Source organism: Balaenoptera ricei, chromosome 2, assembly GCF_028023285.1.
Source record: "Balaenoptera ricei isolate mBalRic1 chromosome 2, mBalRic1.hap2, whole genome shotgun sequence".
Taxonomy (NCBI): domain Eukaryota; kingdom Metazoa; phylum Chordata; class Mammalia; order Artiodactyla; family Balaenopteridae; genus Balaenoptera; species Balaenoptera ricei.
The window spans coordinates 63,298,217-63,317,791 of NC_082640.1; the positions used below are offsets into that span (position 1 = coordinate 63,298,217).

At 54.3% G+C, this 19,575-nt stretch overlaps 1 protein-coding gene across 1 annotated transcript in view; it reads right to left on the bottom strand.

The window, feature by feature from the left end:
* Nucleotides 1-1,175: 1,175 nt before the first annotated feature.
* Nucleotides 1,176-19,575, bottom strand: part of CD276 (CD276 molecule) — a 30,416-nt gene continuing 12,016 nt past the window's right edge. The window contains exons 2-10 of the mRNA XM_059915461.1: nt 15,165-15,291; nt 12,816-13,163; nt 12,318-12,632; nt 11,367-11,705; nt 10,886-11,182; nt 7,112-7,246; nt 6,012-6,053; nt 4,566-4,601; nt 1,176-2,571 (exon numbers count right to left, since the gene is read on the bottom strand). Of these exons, the coding sequence (XP_059771444.1) occupies nt 2,549-2,571; nt 4,566-4,601; nt 6,012-6,053; nt 7,112-7,246; nt 10,886-11,182; nt 11,367-11,705; nt 12,318-12,632; nt 12,816-13,163; nt 15,165-15,237 (1,608 nt within the window). The 5' untranslated portion in view covers nt 15,238-15,291 and the 3' untranslated portion in view covers nt 1,176-2,548. The remainder of the gene's footprint in view (nt 2,572-4,565; nt 4,602-6,011; nt 6,054-7,111; nt 7,247-10,885; nt 11,183-11,366; nt 11,706-12,317; nt 12,633-12,815; nt 13,164-15,164; nt 15,292-19,575) is intronic.

Genomic DNA, 19,575 nt, shown 5'->3' on the forward strand with positions numbered 1-19,575 from the left:
CTTGGGGGGGGGAAGATAAGCCGTCATGCGTACCCAGCACTTTACAGTTTGTAGTGCCTTCTTCCTGCTTTGTTCAACCCTCGCAACGATCCTATGAAAAAAGAACTACTATTGTCCCCACATTACAGGTGGGGTTGATGCCTGGTGAGGTGAGAACACGCTCAAGGGCACAGGGGGAGATAAGGGGCAAAGGCAGAGCCTCAGCACAAGGCTTTTGATTCTAAAACCCACCCAGAGGACCGGGGGTGGGACTTCTAGCAAGGTGACCGGTCTCATTCCCAGGGTCATCGACTTTAGAAGAAGCACCCCAGTTTGTAAAGAATGCCACATACTTTTCAGAAGAGGACTCATCACCCCTTCTTAATAGATAAGGAAATGAAGGTTTAGAGGGATGAAGGACTTGGTCACAAGTTAGTAGCAGAGCTGGGAAAAAAAAAAGTCAAGTGTCCTGACCCCCAGCCCGGTCTCCTCCAGCTGCCCCAGGGCCTGCGGAGCTCGGGGACTGACTGGCTGGCCAGTTCTGAGACCCTGGCACCCAGGGGCAAATGAGCACTGTGCATCTGCAGGCTCCCACGTCCCTGAACCCGGTTCTCTGGAAACTGTTTGCCTTCCACATTCAACCCCTCTTCCCAGTCTTTGGCTCTGGAAGGTGGTGAAAACCTCAGGCCCATTTTTCATATAAGAAAACTAAGGCCCAGAGAAGCTAAATGCCCAGCTCAGGATCACAGGGTAGAACTAGGTCCTGGACCTGGACCTCTGACTCGGGCCTGGTGCCCATTCCACTGGGTCAGCCAAGAACAGCACACAGAGCTCCTTTCCTGTGTCAGCTTCTTATTGGGTCTCAGCTTCCCCATCCATGAAATGGGGGCATTAGCCCTTAAACAAGCCTGGGGTCTGAGTCTTCTGAGACAAAGCTATTAGTCTTCTGAGATAAAGCTATTTCAGGGTGGAGCCCCAAGAAGTGACCAAAGGGCCTGGCTTTCTGGACAGCCAACATCACTTTACCAAGGGGGAAACTGAGGCTAGAGAGGGGGTCATGGAGACCCAGTGACTTAAGGACAGTGGCAGTAAGAAGATCCAGGTATCCCTACTCTGGCTTCAAACGTCCAGGAGGGAATCCTTCCTGCCAAGTCCTGCTGCCCGCCCTACTGCCACACATTTTGCAGAGAAAACGCTTTCTACAAAGGCATTTATTTTTCCCAAAATACACCCCCAGTTAACAAAATTCCTCAGAGTCCCACATTTAAATTAGAAATCCCCACATCTTTTATTCCTGGTGAAGGGAGGGATGTCAACAGGAGGACATCAGATCATCAGAAGTTTACTCCACTGGAGGCTGGGGACCGGCCAGAGACAAGCCAGGAAGTGGCTGCTCAGCCCCAGAATAGCACCATGGTGGGAGAGGGGGCTGTCCCTGCCCCCAGGCTCCAGCCAGTGAGGAGAGGCCCCAGGCTTCCCCTATGCTGCGGCTCTCAGCTTCCCGGGGTCCGTCAGGCCTTGGCTGCCTGCCCCCCTGCTCATGCCTGGAAAGACACTTTGGAAACCATCCGATTCTCCAGTCGTGGTGAGAGGCTTTGTCCCTCTCACCACGTTTCTGCCCCCACCCTCTGTTCTGGGTAAGGATTAGGGACGGGATGGGAGTGAGGTATCCAGGGAAATGCGGTACAGAAGAGGAGTGCAGTAGGGAGCGAGACAGGAGCCCCCTCACAACCACTCTTTCCTCACGGGTTTCCCAGCTGAAGGGCAAGCTCCTTAGGGAGGGGCTTGTCTTCTCACGCAGGGTCCCCAGCACCTAACACAGTGCTGACACCCCATAGATGCTCAGTGAACATTACTTGAGTGGATAAATGAAAGTCAGGAAAAGCAGAGGGACAGAAGCTGACCCCAAGGGGGCCCACGCAGCTGCCCAGAGACCCAGTGTGACCAGCACGTGCTTCCCGTGGGGAGGGCGGGCAGAAGGTGGGGCTCACGGGGCACAGCCCAGGGCGCCACGGAAGAGACGGGGCCAGGGGAGGTCCTCACGTGTTCCAGCACGTGCACCTGCAAGTCTGCATGCCTGGGGGAGGGGCCCTGTCTTCACTTAGTAGGACAGGGCAAAGGCCAACTTTAGGGACAGAGCAGGAGAAGCCTCTAGACTCGAGGAAATGCTAAGTCTGCAGTGGCCCTGTCAGAGGAGACAGAATTACGGGCAGGTGGGAGAAAAGGCTGAGAAGGGATAATGGGTGACTGTGTATCACATCTTTGAAGAAAAAAGGCAGCCAGCTGGTCCATGTAGCATATCCATTGGAGAAATAAGGCGGCAGGATGATTTATGTATCGTGTCACTGGAGAAATAAGGCAGCAGGACGACTTGGGAATCATGTCCATCGGAGAAATAAGGCTGCGGGGTGGTCTATGTATCGTGTCCTTTGCAGAATGAGTAGACCCGCTAGAGTAGAAGCCATCTGTTAAGGGCAGAGAAGCCTCCAGCCCAGGGCTCACACTGAGGCCCCAGTGCAGCCAGAGGTGGGAGCCCCAGGGCAGGGCAGCAGCTCCCTGGTCCTCGTGGTCAGGCTATTTCTGGTCCATCATCTGCATTTCATGATAGGAAGGAGAAAAAGGGGGGAGAGCATTAAATGCAGGAGTTCTACTGTCGGGAGCGTGCCAGAACCCCAGGGATGCGGTCACATACTCAAGGGGAGGAGTATGTGTGACAGGGCCCAGCAGTCTGACTAGCAGCCCCCTGCAACAAGCGCTGCCCTCGAGGCTCAGACACACACACACACACATACACACACACACACACAGCAGCTGGGCATCAGACAGACCACGAGGGTGCCTGGGGGAGACTGCCCAATCCTCGCCAGCCTCTTTCTCAATCCCCAGGGGTTCACCCACCCTGCACACAACCCTCCCCTCTGTCTGGCACACTCTTCCCTTCCCAACCCTGCCCCCACACCCTCCCTGTCCTTTGATCCATCTTCTTCACCCCATAGATTCTCACCCCTGGCCTCACTCCACTCCCTGACCTGAACGGAGAGTTTAGAAGACGGACCGGGGCATGTGCGACCCTGCTCCTCCCTCTCCCATCCTTTGGGCTCCGTCTGTCCCTGGAGAAGTAGCTCTCCCTTCTGGGGACTGCCTCTGTGCTTGTCCGGCCTGGCCAGAGGCTGCCACACTGGGGCACAGGATCAGCAGGCCCACTGCTCCACACACCCAGGCCGACATTTCCATCTCCATCTGCTCGATCCTTCTATGCCTCATTTGGTTCAGGACAACGGGGAGGCGGATAATTTATCTCCATCCCTCCAGATCCCAACACAGGCCTCCACTCCTGCCATGAAATGTTCTACAGCATTTTGAAGGACTTGCTTTACAGAGCACTTCTGCATTTGGCACCTTGGCATCTCGTAAGGAAGGTGTGACAGGATTTCACTCTATTCCACAGATGAGGAAACCCCCTGGAAAGTTATGGGCAGAGACTTAAAGCGAGGTCTCCCCTAGGGGGCTCTTTCTTCTGCATGATGCTGCCTTTCTGAAGACCTCTCACCCAGCTTTTATCATGAATTCTGCACAGGTTTCTGAGGGCCCCACTGCCCCCCACCTCTGGGAGTTTCCTGAGCACAGGGCCTATGTCCTTCCTTCCTTTCTTCCCAAAGAAAAGCTAAATGCAGGGATGAGCCTCCAGGGACTTGGTGAAAGTTTATTTCCTAACAGGGACAACAAGGCAACCTGAAAATTATTTAAGGCTCCATAACCTCTGGCCAAAACTTAAGGTCCCCAAACCTTTGATTTTCTAGCTGGAAGCCACTCATATTTAATGACAAGTCTGCATCAAGGAATAGTTTGTTCAAAATACACACGCACACAGACACACACACACAGAGATACACATATATTTATACACAAACACACATACGTAGGTGTGGCTCTCGGTTACTTTTAATAAGGAAGAATCTCAAACTAAACTAACCTCCAACCAACCACTTGCTAATGTAACTGCTGATGTTACAGTAATCTAAATAATAATGATTGCTAACACTTACTAACCACTGACTATGGACCAGGAACGTGGCTGTCTAGCTGAAAACCACATTTCCTAGCCTCACTTGAGTTAGGAGTCATGTGACTAGGTTCTGACAAATGGATATAAATGGGAGTGACAGGAGCTATTTCTAGTCAAGCCCTAGAATAAAATGTCCCCTCCCTCTCCTCTTTCCCCCTTACTTCTGGAGGGGGTGTGGGAGCTGGAGCAGCTACTCTGGACCTGGGGCTGGAAGCTTTGAGTGGAAGGAGACAGAAACCAGGTAAGTGGAAGTTGGTTCCAGGGTACCAGTGGCCTTAAGACAACCTCGACTCCTGTCCTGGTTAAGCCTCTATCATATTTGCGTCCTGTTAGAGCAGCGGGGACCTTGGTTTCTCTGCCATTTCAACAGGGGGGAATCGAGGCTGCTCTTCTGGGGAGGGAGCCTCAGGGCAGCAGTGAAGGGTGATAATCACCCCCACCAACAACAACCCTCCCCAGCCTCCTACACACAGGTGCACAAACACACAGATACACAATCTCAAACACCACGTGTCTTTACCTTCTTTGCTTTCAGAGTGTTTCAGAGGCCGCAGGGCTGCAAAAAAAGGAAGGAGTATACAGTGAGGGGGGCACCGTGAAAAGTGGTGGGGTAGGGTGTTGGGCAGAGGCACAGGAGCCAAGCAAGAAATAAAGGCTAGAAGAACTGGGAGGAGAAGGCAGGAGGGAGAGTTGAGAGGGTGAGGGCAACATCACAGCACCAGAAAAGGGGCCCTCGGCTGCTATCCCAAGTCCCAGCTCCACTCTGTGGCTTGTCACTCCTCCCGCAGGCCTCAGTTTTCTGCATCTCTATAATGGGAACAACTCCCCGGCCCTCCTATGAGCTGGAGATGTGAGAGTACGCTGAGCTGGCTCTACAAATAGGGTGAAGTGAGGCACTAAAAGAGGCTGCAAGTGTCCCCCGGTGGGCCCGGGATTGTGCAGAACTGGGACCCAGTGCTCTCTAAGCCTCCCTCTTCTCCCCACTCCCTCCCTTCTGCCAATTATACCTGCCTCCGAGCATGAAAAATGAGGCCTGATCCCAGGGCTGTCTCCACGCTGGCCACAACCGGGGACACCAAAGGCAGAGAATTAATTGACATAATTTACAGCAGTCCCCAGGGATCAATTTCCTGCCCTTCCTTCTGCGAGTGTTGGGGGGAACCTGTGTCAACTGGCACCATCCCAAATGGCTCAGTGGGAACCTGCCTCCCCCAGCCAAGAAGCCCAGGGAAGAGACGGCAGTGAGGCCTCCGGTGACCGTGGGGCACCAGTACCTTGGCACCCAGCCCCGCTGGGCTCCAGGCTCGTGCCATGCCCTGTGCAAAGTCACTCGAGATAGCTTCAAAATGGCCCTCTGGTGCCATCAGGGCAGGATGACATTTTACAGATGAGAAACTGAAGCCCAGAGGAACAAAGCACTTTGACCAAAGTCACACAGCCTCTAACCAGAGTAGGACTGTGTCAGGCTGATAATACAGTCCTAACAACAGGACTGCAAAGTATGGAGCCCTTATAGGCGCCAGGTATGATACTAGGCCCTTTAGATACATGATCTCATTTAATTTAACCCACACAACCTATGAAGGGAGCAGTTAGGAGGAAACTGAGACCCAGAGAGGCAAAGTGACTTGCTCAAGGCCACTCAGCTTATATGAGCTGGAGCTGGAACTAAAACCCAGGCTTCCCTGTCTCCTGAGCCCTCACTCCACCCCTAGGAAGCCACCAGACTCCACAGTGCAGGTCCCTCAGGGTGGAGTGGTCTGGTAGGTGGGTAAAGGCAGAGGCAGGAGAAACGAAGCAGCACCCGGGAGACCTGCCTGAGGTCTAACGCTGAGCAAAGACAGACGCACCTAGGTTGGGAGGCCTCAGTCCCCGGGACACACTTCATTCAAACCTTCAAGTGAACGTGGCCCCTCCAGACTCTGGAGAGTCCTCTCCCCTGTGCCAGCTCTTAGCTCAGACTTACCCGTCTTGGATCCTTCTCCATCCCCATCCTGGTCCTCAGCGCCTGGAAGAGTGAAACAAAACTTCCTCAGTCCCACTTTCATCATTGAACTTCTGCTCCCGGGAGCGCGAGAGCAGGTAAATGGGGCTGAGCAGGCCTGGTCTATGGTCCAAATGCTGGACACAGGGTCAGAGCCTGAGTCCAGCACAGAGCAGAGCGCTGTGGCAGGAAGAAAGGGACCCCAGCCTGGAGCCCACCACTCACCTGGCCAAGGACCATCTACTTGCCCCTGCACCATCCACCATCCACTCACTCACCAACCTAGTCAACCACCACCTCCAACGTGCGTACCCACCCGTCCATGGCTCCCCATCCTTCCGCAGCCTGCCCAGCCACCTGCCACACAGGCAGCCCCCGACCTGTTCCAACTGACCGGTCTCCTCTCCGTTCACATACGCTCTCCTTCCTGACGCCCAGTCATCTCCCACCCCTCACCATCTACTTCCATGTTCACCCACATACCACCCACCAGGGTCAACTCACCCACTCGCCAATGTCCACTCACTCACCCACCACTCACTGGAGTCAACTTACCTGTCAAGGTCAAACCACCTACCTATGGATGTCAACTCACCACCTACCAATCACCAAAGTCAACTCCTACTGACCCCCCAGCCCAAGCAAACAGCAGCTGCTTCAGACTCTGCCCACCTGGAGGCAGACACACCCTCTCACGGTGACACGCAAACCCACGAAGCATTCACGCTTGTGCTACTCGAGTTCCATGTGCTTTCACTCACAGACACACTCATGTGACATAGGCTCTCACAGTCACGCTTGTTTGCACAGACACATCCATCCCCTTGTCACACATCCACCACTCACTCCCAGTCACACTCATATCCACACTCATCCTGCCATGTCTGCACACTCACGGGCAAGCTCACACTTGTTTATAACACATGTTCAGCCTCAAGATCACACACACACAGTCTAGCTGCATTTGCACACCCACACTCATTCTGTCACTGGAAAGTGACACTCGTGTTGATGTCACAGACACACTAACATACCGAGAGACACACGCATGCACACACGCACACCCCCCCTCTCTCACTCACCTGCATTCTCCTCTTCACAGCTCTGTTTGATCTTTCTCCAGCACACGAAGGCCAGGGCCACCAACAGTGCGACGAGACAGACAGAGAGCCCCACGGTCACCCACAGGGCCTCAGGGGGGAATGTCATGGGCTGCCCTGGGAGGGGAGGTGGGGAGAATGGAGAGAGACTGTCATGCCTGGCCCCCAGTGGCCCTGAGGACAGCCCCTCTGCCTCCAAGGTGTGAACAGGGGCTCCTACCCTCACTGGGCCCCGACACCATAAAGAGAGCTTACTTAAGTTCCCGTGCCCCTTCCCTGCCCATCCATACACCCTCTAAACCCTGACAGCCGTGGCTGCCGTGGACATGCCTCAGCCTGGGAGGGCTGAAGAGTCTGTGGTTGATGATGCTCAAGAACCTTCCATGGCTCCCTACTGACATGAGAATAGTGCTTCAATCTTCTTCTTTGTAATTCCACTGCTCCAGCCAAACTGGTGTCCTAACCTTTCTCTGCAGAGGCTCCTTCCAGCCCCCTCACCATTGCTGTCAGTTTCCTCTACCTAAAAGCTGCTCCCTAACTCTCCATCTAGCTTACGATTCCTCCTCGGGAGGCCCTCCCTGATTACCCCAGTCCCACCTGGTGATACCCCCCATCTTATAGATCAGGAGTTGGCAAACTACAGCCCGTGGGCAAAATCTGGCCGGTGGCCTGTTTTTGTACACCCTTGAGTTAATGATAGTTTTACATTTGTAAAGGGTTACCAAAAAAAGGAAAAGCAGCAGCAGCAGCAACAAAGACAGTATGTGGCCCACAAAACCTAAAATATACATTATCCAGCCCTTGACAGAAGATGTTTGCAGATTCCCGTGTAAAGATGAGGGCGGACACTGAGGGTGCCAGAGTGAAGGTTCTGGGTTTACCCAAGAGGAGGAGACTTGCCAGGGGAATGTTTCTATGAAACGCTGAGGGCCCTCCTGTTAGCTATCTCAGGGCAGAGGGAAGGAGTTGAGCCACCCTCGACTGGGTCAGGGCCAGCAGCTGTTCTGAGCACACCATCCTCCAGCCCAGTCCCAGGACCCACGCGGGGTCCTGAGCAGAGGCCCTGGAGACAACAAATCTAACAAAAGCCAGGGGGAAGGCAGCTCCCGCAGAAGGTGCTGTCAGAGCAGACAGCAGTGCCATGAACCCTTGGGCATTGGAGACCGTGACACAGATGCAGGGATTTGCAGCCAACGTCACTTTCAACGGGCATGGCTGGCAACGCTGCCACTCTGGATATTGGCAGCAAAGGGACCCATCACCCTGGCGAGCAGGAGCAGGGGAGGAGGACAGGAGCTGATACGAGGGGCCTGGAGGGTCAGTCCCTGAAGCTCATGGAAGGGAACCCTGGGAATCCCAGGGTGGGGCTCCTGCAAGCAGAGCCACGGAAACACCCAGGAGGAGGGGCTCTTGCTATGTCCACCCTCAGGCTGGTGTTGGTGCCTGGAGCACAGGTCAGACTTGCCCTCATCCCACCAGTCAAGGACAGAGCGGGGCTCAGACCTGCATCTCCAGGCTCCATGTCCAGTGTTTGCTCCATAAAGTCCCCTCCACCTACAGCACCCGCAGGTATGGGAGAGACCAGGCTGGAGGACTGAAAGTCTGAATCCCAGAGTGTTTAACAAGGCTCAAAGCTGCCTGAAGCAAAATACAGGCCAAGGGCTCCAAAGTAGGCCAGACCTGCTCTCACAAAGACAGGAGGCTGGGTGGTGGGGAGGAGAGGAAATGAGGCTGAGAGGCTAAAAGTTGGATTCTGGTCCGGTTCATCTGCTCACTGCAGGCTGCTGGAGCCAAGGTCCACAGACCCCCGTGTTTGAGTTTAGAGGGGCCACAAACCCTCAAAACTTAAATGCAAATGACTGCATTTATCATGCATCCAATTTTCAAAGAGGTATCTAATCACCAAAAGAGTCAGAGCCACTGTGCTAGCCTGTGGCCTTGGGAAAGTTCTCTCTTCTCTCTGGGCTTCAGTTTCCTCACCTGTGAAATGAAAGCACTTTAAATGTCAGCTACTAAAATTTTCAATAAAGATTCTTCTCTTAGGTGGGGTAAATGTCCCCAGTGAGCAGGAGCAGGAAAGGAGGATGGCAGCTGACATGAGGGGTCGGTCCATGAAGCACACTGAAGAAACCCCTGGGGATCCCAGGGTGGGACTCCTGCAACAAAGCATGGAGCAGAGCCACAGAAGTACCCGGGAGGAGGGGCTCTTGCTATGTCCCCCCCTAGGCTGTTGTTGGTGCCTGGAGCACAGGTCAGTCTTGCCCTCATCCCACCAGTCAAGGACAGAGTAGGGCTCAGACCTGCGTCTTCACGTACACGAGTATAACCACATTTATATTCACAATCCCTTTCTACACAGTGTGGCGAATATCCAATTCAGCTCGGTGTGCAAATTATCACAGAGTTCACCAATCCTTCAAGGTCCCCTCAACTCCCACCTGTCCCTAGAGACTTCTCCTGAAACTCCAGCCCATTCTGACCACCACCCCCCCTTCTCTGAAAGCTTCACATTCTCTGTCAATCCTGCTCTATCTAATATTTCTGATTCTCTCATCAGACCATATACTGTTCTCTAAAAGGTCAAAGAGACCCCTCGGGACATCCAACAGCCCAGGGCAGTGACTCCTCCCCAAAGTACAGACCTGAGGGTCTCCAGAAAGAGGGTGGGATCAATCTTGGGGAGGGGGTGGGCAGAGGGAACACAGCCTTGCCAGAAGGAAAACCCTAAAAGAGAAGGAGGAATGAGCCTGAATTCCTAGAAGGCAAGTGTGATGGGCACTGCCTCTGAGCTTGCAGAAGTGAAGGCCACGTAATGTCCATGTAAGTGGGGGGAACAGGAAGATAGGAATAAGTTTGTGAATCCTGAGGCTTATGCAGAAACTGGCCACCAGGGGGATCAGGACTTGCATGGGCTGCGGGTCGGGTGGAAGTCATGGAAGAGAAAATAGGAGAACCAGATGGACAGAACCTGCTGTCCTGACCCCAGAGAATGCAGGGAGACCCCTGGGAAAGCTTAGTTGGCCCATGAGGAGGGACAGAGGAGCCAGAATGAGGTCCAAACAAGGATGAAGACTGCCTCCCCTGGCCTGAGTGTGGGCCTGAGCCCTCTTCACAGAGGGGTGCCCACTCAGGTGGGCACTAAAGGAAGGGAAGTGTGTCTGGGCTAAAAACCCCAAAACCAGAGATTGAGGCAACTGCCAAAGGGGCTGCGTTGATCTAGTGTTTGACCACATGGGGGCAGCAGAGAGAGCCCGGCTGTTCCAAAGGCTGCCTGGGTCCCGCTCAACTCCATCAGGAGAGCTGACATTGATGGGGTGAGGGGTATGGCCACCTGGAGAGGCCCAGCTGTCTCTCAGGGCCTCGCAGTCAGATGGTGCCCAGCATCAGATGGTGATGTAGCAACACCTTCCCAGCACTTGGAGAGGTTACCGTAGGAAAGCACTCCAGAGCTATGCCTTGTGGCTGCTCCAGAACTCCCGCCCACACCTCCAGATCCAGGCAGGTACTCAGTCCTCTGTACAAGAAGCACAAGTACCACCTAAGACACTCTTAGAAGGGCAAACACTACAAATGATTCCTATCAGCTCGATAAAGCAAGTCCCTTGAGGACTTCTTGGGGGAGAGTTTGAAACACCTGAAATGTATGAAAATGTTTTAAGTCTTCTGACCACCCAAGCCTACCTAAATTCCAGCTCAGGGTCGAGATAAAAGGCAATGGTCCCCTCTATCCTTCCCCAGCTGTTCGTCTGCCCCTACCTGTGATGGTGACAGAGCCATGAGCGTCCTGCTGCAGCACGGGGTTGCGCACCAGGCAGCTGTAGGTGCCATTAGCGCCCAACACCACCCTCAGGACACTGCGCACGTCGAACAAGCCCTGCTCGTTAGCCATCTGCGACGTGGTTACGTTGCCGGTCAAGGGCGCACCCTGCCCATCCTGCCAGAACACTTCGGCCTCGGGGTAACCCCGGTAGCTGGAGCACGTGATGGTCACCGTGTCCCCGGGCCGCAGGTCCTTGTTGGGCTCCAGGGTCATGCTGGGCTTTGAGTAGGGGGCTGGAGGAGAGCAGAGGGTAGAGGGCAGAGGTCAAGGTAAGGCAAGGGCAGCGGGACACAGTGGAGGGGAAAGGTGCCTGGGGCTGTGAGGACTCGGGTTAGCACTGGGGCAGTGGGTAAAGAAGCTGACGTAAGTACGAGGGGTGTGCAAAAGGGAGGGCACCCCCCCTTTCGCGGCTCTCACCTGCCACCTGCAGGCTGACCGCGGCGCTGCCGAAGTCCCGGATGCTCACGAAGCAGGTGAAGCTGCCCTCATCAGCCACGCGCACGCGCTGCAGCCTCAGGGACGCGTTGCCCTGAGCCAGCAGGTCTGGGAAGAGCGCAGTGCGATTGGCATAGGCGCTACCCTGGTCGCGGCCCTCGGCGAAGCTGTGCACCAGCTGTTTGGTGTCTGTCAGCTGCCAGATGAGGTTGAGCTGTGCCAGGCTGAAGCCGGGCTCGGGCGAGAAGGAGCAGCGCAGGGTGGCGTCAGTGCCCACGAGGGCTACCACGGGGTCTTCGGGAACCTGGACTTCCACAGCGCCTGAGGGCGAGGTTGGAGTGGCAGGCAGTGAGGAGGGGCGCCGACACTCTGGGCTACCACCCCACAGCACCCTTCTCCTCCTCCATCAACCCCCAGGTCCCGTTCCATCTTCCCATTTTCTCCCCAGACCTAAAAACAGATTAAGTCTCAGCACTTCCAGACATGGAGTCTCCCTAGTCTTCTGACAAGAATCACAGCAGTTTGGCCTTGGCCTGAGAAGGTCCATCCCCGGGGGTGGTGGGGGGGCGGGTACCCGGCCTGGAGCAGCCTCCAGCCCTAGCAAAACTCCCCTTTCCGCCAGGATCCATTTCCCTCTCCTATCCTTCCGCTCTCTTCTGAGATCTGAATGCTTCTCCATTCTCTCCAGAGGTTTCCAGAGCCCTGGAGTCAGGGGACCCAGAGAGCTGAGAGGACCTGTAATCATCACCCTCACCCACTCCCACCACGGTTAGATTGCCGCCTATGCACCCTGTTTATCTTTTCCGTTATTATTATTAGGCATCTCACTGTTCCGGGAGACTGAAGGTATGGAGCTAGATTCAGATACCGTGACCCCTGCACACAGGACCACCCCCACCCCCAGGGGGACATTTAAGAAAACAAAACAAAAACCTGTGGGGCTTCTATGCGGTGTAATGGTGACAGAGCCATGAGCGTCCTGCTGCAGCACGGGGTTGCGCACCAGGCAGCTGTAGGTGCCATTAGCGCCCAACACCACCCTCAGGACACTGCGCACGTCGAACAAGCCCTGCTCCTTAGCCATCTGCGACGTGGTTACGTTGCCGGTCAAGGGCGCACCCTGCCCATCCTGCCAGAACACTTTGGCCTCGGGGTAGCCCCGGTAGCTGGAGCACGTGATGGTCACCGTGTCCCCGGGCCGCAGGTCCTTGTTGGGCTCCAGGGTCAGGCTGGGCTTTGAGTAGGGGGCTGGAGGGGAGCAGAGGGTAGAGGGCAGAGGTCAAGGTAAGGCAAGGGCAGCGGGACACAGTGGAGGGGAAAGGTGCCTGGGGCTGTGAGGACACGGGTCAGCCCTGGGGCAGTGGGTAAAGGGGCTGTGGGAAGTATGAGGGGTGTGCCAAAGGGAGGGCACCCCCCTTTCGCGGCTCTCACCTGCCACCTGCAGGCTGACCGCGGCGCTGCCGCTGCCAAAGTCCCGGATGTTCAGAAAGCAGGTGAAGCTGCCCTCATCAGCCACGCGCACGCGCTGCAGCCTCAGGGACGCGTTGCCCTGAGCCAGCAGGTCTGGGAAGAGCGCAGTGCGATTGGCATAGGCGCTGCCCTGGTCGCGGCCCTCGGCGAAGCTGTGCACCAGTTGTTTGGTTTCTGTCAGCTGCCAGATGAGGTTGAGCTGTGCCAGGCTGAAGCCAGGCTCGGGCGAGAAGGAGCAGCGCAGGGTGGCGTCAGTGCCCACGAGGGCCACCACGGGGTCTTCAGGGATCCAGACTTCCACTGCGGCGCCTGGGGATGGGGTTGGTGGGGTGGGACGGTGAGGAGGGGACGGGACACTCCGGGCCTCCCTAGTCCCCCTCCCCTTCCAGGTTAACTTCAGACCCTGTCCACCACCCCCCCTTTTTTTTTTAAGGCCTAAGAGTTTATTACCTTTGGTTCTAATTCAATCAGCAGGAATATAGTAAGCACCCACTATGCCAGGGGTAAGAGTTAGGAATGCCACGGAGAACAACACCAAGGTCACACCTCTACAGAGCTTACGTTTTAGTGGGAGAGAGGGACAAACTAGCACACAAATTCTTATTAGTATGTGATTAGGGGTATGAAGGAAGAAAGCAAGCCAATGGATAGAAAGCAAGGAGGTAGCTTTTCGAAACTCTGGCAGGTATTTTACACCTGTCTGTGCTGGTTGCATTTCCCAAATATATATTATCTTTATAAATTGTAAAAAGGGAGTCTTAAAAAAGTATGCACCAAAATGTTATTAGTGGTTTTCTCTGGATGAGAAAGAATCACAAGTGCTTTTTCATTTTTCTTTTCCTAAATACACATGATTAGTTTTTATGCAAGAAAGAAAGAATACCCATGCATTTAAATATGGTGGTGAGCCACTTTCTCCATAAAGAGATATTAAGCTGAGATTGAAAGGGAATGAAAAAAGAGTATGACATAACCAGAGAAAAGCCCGGTGGGGCAGGTTCCCCCGCTCCTACCCCTGCCCTCTATCCTGTGGATTTACCCTGCAGCCTCCCACCCAGTCACCTCTGCCTCCAGTCCAGCTCTTCTTTTAGAGCCCTGGAAAGTTAAGTAGGGGTTCCTGATAGCTTTTCTTTTGGTGAGATGTGTACCCTAGCCTGGCACTGCCATTCTTGGGTAATGGTTAGATTGTGTGCTTTGGGCACCAGCAAAGCAGGCACACTCAAAAAGTGTGAAGATCAAACAGTCTCGAAACAAAGCTAACTGAATACTGCACTCATTAAAGGTTTCTCACACTTAGAAAAATAGCATTTTATAGTTAGTATTTTCATCATGAATAACATACAGGGAGTGGGTATCATCATCTTTGCAGTGTGTAGTGATCTCTAAAGGTCTTAAGTGGGCATTGGATCTCTTGCCACAATGCCAGGTGCCACAGGCCAGCTCTCCAGTTGGAGACCAACAGGGTGCCCCTTGTATCGGGCATTTGGGGGATGAAACCGGAGGAATCACCCAGACAAAGCCCTTTGTCTAAAGAAATCAAAGGATCAATAGCTCTGAGTAAAGCGGTGCTTCCTCTTTCCGACCACCAGATGGCACCAGACACTCAACTTTGTCTTCCCCTTGGCGGGAGAAGGCAAACTCTCCCTTAGAGCAGAAACTGATAAGGATTTGAATTATGATGATGCTGTTATTAAAGTAGCTGCCATTATTGAATGCTAACTCTGTGCCAAGAACTGTGTGGGAAGATTTACACACCTGCTATGTGGCTGGCATCAGTCTTGGTCCTGGGGATACATCCTGCTCTTTGAGCAGAGCAGGCAATAAGCAAGCAAACATATAATATGTCAGGTAGAGATAAATGTTGGGAAGAAGCATGAAGTAAGGTCGGGGAAAGGGAGGGAAGATGAGCTATTTTATACAGGTAGCCAGGAAAGCCTGGGGAAGGTGGCATTTGAGCAAAGGCTTGAATGAAATAAGGGATCAAGTCATGCAGACATTCAGGGGCAGAAAGTTTCAGGCAGAGGGAACAGTATGTGCAAAGGCCCTGGGGAGGAAGCACACATACAGTTTGTTCGAGAAACAGCGTTATCACATTTAGTGCTCACATTACCATTTTACCAAAGAGAAAACAGAGGCTAAAAATGTAAAGTAAGTTGCCTGTTGGATCCCAGAGGTAGGAACGAGGTGGATAGGGCAGAGAGGAGATTGGGAGGAGGTTAGCCAAAACCTCCCCAGCCCTGCTAGATAGACAGGCTTGGTGGGAGTGGTCCCCTCCTCCCCCACCTCCAGGCCCCACTCTGCTCCCCTCACCTGCGAGGCAGAGCCACAGCACTCCCAGGGCAGTGGCCACACGCATACCCGTGCTGCCTGGTCCACACAGCATCTTCCCGTGAGGCAGCTGACAGCTGGGCTCTCCGTGGTGGAAGGCTGCCCCTGCCTGCGAGGAAGAGGAAGTGAGGCCTTTGTCACAAAATGTCCTCCCCAGGCCCTCTCTCACCTCATCTCCCCTGGACCAGCTTGGTGGAAGGCTGCAACTGCCCGCTGGGAGGTCCTCCCTCCTACACCCGCACAAGGTTCCCTGCTGAGGGATATTTTGAGAGATGCTGGCAGGAGGGAAGTGAGTCACTGGGGAGGCTGGATCAGGGGAGCAGGGCAGGGGGCAGCTGGGACCCACCCCTTCTAAGATGTTAGTATGCAAGCAAAAGGAAGGAGAGGCAAGGCGGCAAGGCAAGTCTGCCTGCTCAGGCCAAGGATGTACACGGATTGGCTCAAGACAACAGCTAGTCGGGGAGAATAAGACTTAGAGATTGGCTAAGAGGTTGGAAGTTTATCCTAAAGGCAGCTGGGAGCCACTGAAGGTTCTGGAATAGAGGAAAGGCTATGGTCAGAGCTGTGGTTCCTAAAGATTACTCTGACAGCATGTGCAGGATAAATGAGAAGAGCTGGACAGAAGAGACAAAGCAGGTCTGGGGGAAAGCGACAGCATGGTAGGACAGGGGAGAGAGAGAGAGAGCAGTCAGGGTGTCCGCGGTTTTGAGCCCAGTGACCAGGTGGGGCACTCACGGAGACAGAGAATGTGGAAGGGTTCAGTGTAGGGCACGTACAGTGAGCAGTGTTTGTGCAGGAACTTCCAGGTGAGACTTCTAGAAGGCAGCCTGGTATATGAGTACGGGGCTGAAGGGAAAGGACACTGGCTAGTTTAACCTCTGTGTATTGAGTGCCCAAGACCGATCAGAAATGGACAAGGCCTGGACTGGGGCTGACCCCCCAAGCGGAGTCAGGACCGAGTGAGGTATTTCTGTGATACACGTCAGACCTGAGCCAGGGAGGCCCAGACCTCCCTGGGTCCAGCCCTGCTCCTGGTCCTGGCTGCCCTCCTGCCCGCCCCCAGCCCCACCAAGCTGTCCGCCTTCTCCCTGTGTCCCACAGCTGCTGCCTGATTGTTCGTGCCACCTCCTGACCAAACCATATCACCAGGGTCGATTCATGCTATCCAACACGATTTCACAAAAATATAAAAGGTTTCACATTCTCCAAACCACCCAGGGAGCCGGGCTGCCTGACTTGGTCCCATTCTGCAAGAAGAAAAAAATTAAAGCCCAGATAAGGGAGGGGACTTCGTTAATGTGATGTAATTTGCCAGGGAGCACAGATGAGAAGGGTTTGAGTTCCCCACCTCCTGACACACCTCTCTGCCCTTCCAGGGAGCAAATGTCATCAACAGCCATTAGCATCAATTCCAGTCACAGGCACCCAGCCTCAACCCTCCCAATCCCCGCCTAGCACCCCACTCCCCACCCCATACACACACACCCAGCAGCTGAGCTGAGGGAGTCCCTTAGCCAAGCCGGGTGCATCCTGCCCAGCCCATCCTCCACCCCCAGCTGTCCGCGGCGGGGAAGCCCTGAGCAGCCACTTCCTTCCCAGACACTTCCGGTCCAAACCTGGCGGCCTCAAAGCCTTGCCGCCTGCTGAGTCAGCAGCCTTCGCGCTCCATTCATAAAATCACCCTTGGCGGGCGCCACATCCTGCCTACAAGGGCCACCACAGCCCAGAGGAAGTGCTGGCAGCCAGCGGCCTGCCATGCTTGCCTGCCCACTGAAGGAATCACAGGGACTAAGGTTAAGAAGCTCCCAGATTCCAAGTCTCCCTTCCTTTCTTTCACCCCCAGACAGAACCAAGGCCTGTCCTTCCTGGGCCTCCCTCACCCTTCCCACTGCTGCCCATGCCCACCGTCTCCCACCCTGACCTGTGCGACCAGCACTCCTGTGATCCTCCTGGGACCCTCCAGCCCGTCCCTGACAACCCCACACTTTACATGTCTCCTCTTAGGACCTGAGGCAGGAATCTGCTCACATCCTTCCCCCACAGGGACCTCTCATGGTTCCCTATTTACCGTGGGAGTAAACCCACACTCCTCTGCCTGGCACTCGAGACCTTTCTTGTGACTTCTCCTTCATCCATCAAGCTAATTCCTGCCACTGGGTTGTACTTGCCAGGGTCGCTTGGGACTGCCTGCCTCCCCACGAATGTGGGGAGGTCAGGGAGCACCTCTCTTCCGACCAGAACTATCAGGTTCCCCAAGGGCCGAGCTGTCCTTCCCTCCAGAGGGAGGATGAGAGGTTCCCAGGGGTGGGCATTGGATTTGCTCCCTTCAACTCCTTTCCTAGACTCTGGACTCAGGGAAGTTCCCACTCTCATGCTTTCCCTGGGGAGAGGCCCTTGACAGACCAGAACTGAGGACACCAAGAGACTCCCACCCCGATAGCTGGGCTCCCAGAGCTGAGGGCAGGAGGGAGGAACACATCTCAGAGACAAGATGTTGCCAGGGAATGGGCGCATGGCCTGTGACCAGTGGGACAGATGGGCTGCCCGGTACACAGAGCCCCATGGAGACACACAGACCTCACGCTGCATTCATACCACGTTGCCCACCTTTTCTACAAAGGGGAATTGTCATCCCCAGGCAGGACCTGCCCTGGAGCCAACATGTACAGCCCCTCCCAGTGAGTCAGCAGCCGCTTCTTCCTCCTCCTCCTCCTTCCCCCTCGTCAACCCCAGTTCCAGCCGAATGTGGGAACTCCACGGAACCCTGCCAGGAAAGACCACAGGGTGCCTTGGCTTTCCCAGAGGAGCAGGAGTGAGGGGGCCAGGCCACCCTTGGCCTGAGGGTACAGTAAGTGCATCCAACCTCAGCAGAGGTGGAGCCACAGGGAAGCTCCCAAGAGATGACCCAAGATGTACCCCCATAAAGCCAAAACCAAAAATCAAGGGCTGAGGCTGGGCTCTATACCAAGATGCCCTGGACCTGGGGATATCCAAGAGGAACTCCTTGCCCCTACCATGACCACCAGTAACACCCCATATTCTCTTAACCCCCTGCCTCTTCCCAATTCCTGCAGGGGCTGCTTGGACATTTCCCACAGAGAGGGCAAGAAGGGTCAAGCCACATAACCAGTGCCAATCTTTGCTAGCCAGCATAGGATAGAAGCACAGCTTCTGAAAACAGCAGTTAAGCCTCTGGATCCAGCTATGCCTGAAGCAAGCTGCACACCTAGACTGCCCAGATACTTGAGCCAATCATTTTTTTCCCCCCTCAGGCCAGTTTGAGCTAAGTTTTTATTACCTGCAATTGAAGGAGTCCTTGAATATACATTCATTTGTGTATTTAGTTATTGACTTAACTATTCACCAAGTGCCTGGTAGGCAGGCACTGGGAACAGAGAGGACTAAGCTGCGTCTGTCCTGCATCAATAGAGAAGTGCACAGAAATCACCACAGCTCCGTACAGGTACTGTTTAAGATACAGTGAGCGCTATTTGGAGGCACCTCAGAGATATGATAACCCAAAGGTGAGTGCTGACAAATGATGAGCAGCTCCCCAGGTAGACAGGCTGGGAAAGGTGGTCTCTCCCCAGCCCCAGGAGACCTGTCCTCCTGGCACTGCTTGTCTGCCTCTCAGCCAGATCTCTTTGCAGCAGTAAAAAGTGAGCCCAAAGTTTGGGTTCTAGTCCCAGTTCTGACACTTTGCTGTGCAGTCTTAATAGGTGACTTCCCGTCTCTGAGCTCAATGTTCCCATCTATAAAAGAAAAAACGCTTTACTGGATGCTAACGGAACGTCATTAGTACGTTAAGCCTTCATGTACTCTATCCTTAAGGTCTAGCCAATTAACTGCCATGCAGGTCACACTGAAATGTACAAAATGACTGTGGTAGAAACCACTAGTGTTCCCCTTACATCTATTCTCTTCCTCTTCTGTAGAATATTTTGTTAGGCACAGGGCCTCTTGGCTAAAGACTACAGATCCCAGCCTGCCTTGCAGCAGGGTATGGCCATGTGATCATTTTCTGGTTAATAGGATGTGGGAGGAACTGATGTGTACAACTTCTGGGGCATGCCTTTAACGAGAAGGAGCATACCCTCTCTCTTCTCCTCCCCCTTCCCACTGGCTGGAACACAGACGTGGTGAGCAATCTAGGACCATGCTGCCAAAGGCAACACCCTGGGGACTGCAGAACAGCAGGACAGAAAGCCCCTGAGTGGCTGCAGTATCAGCCCTGGACATACCCGGACTGTCACTTGGGTGAGAATAAGCATCTATTCTAGCGTCACCGTTATTTTGGATCTTTCTTACAGCATCTGAAGTGACTAATTTAGGGACTCATCCCTCCCTTCCTCTCCCGCCTTCTCTTCCCCCTCTTCCCACCCCGTGAAAATTG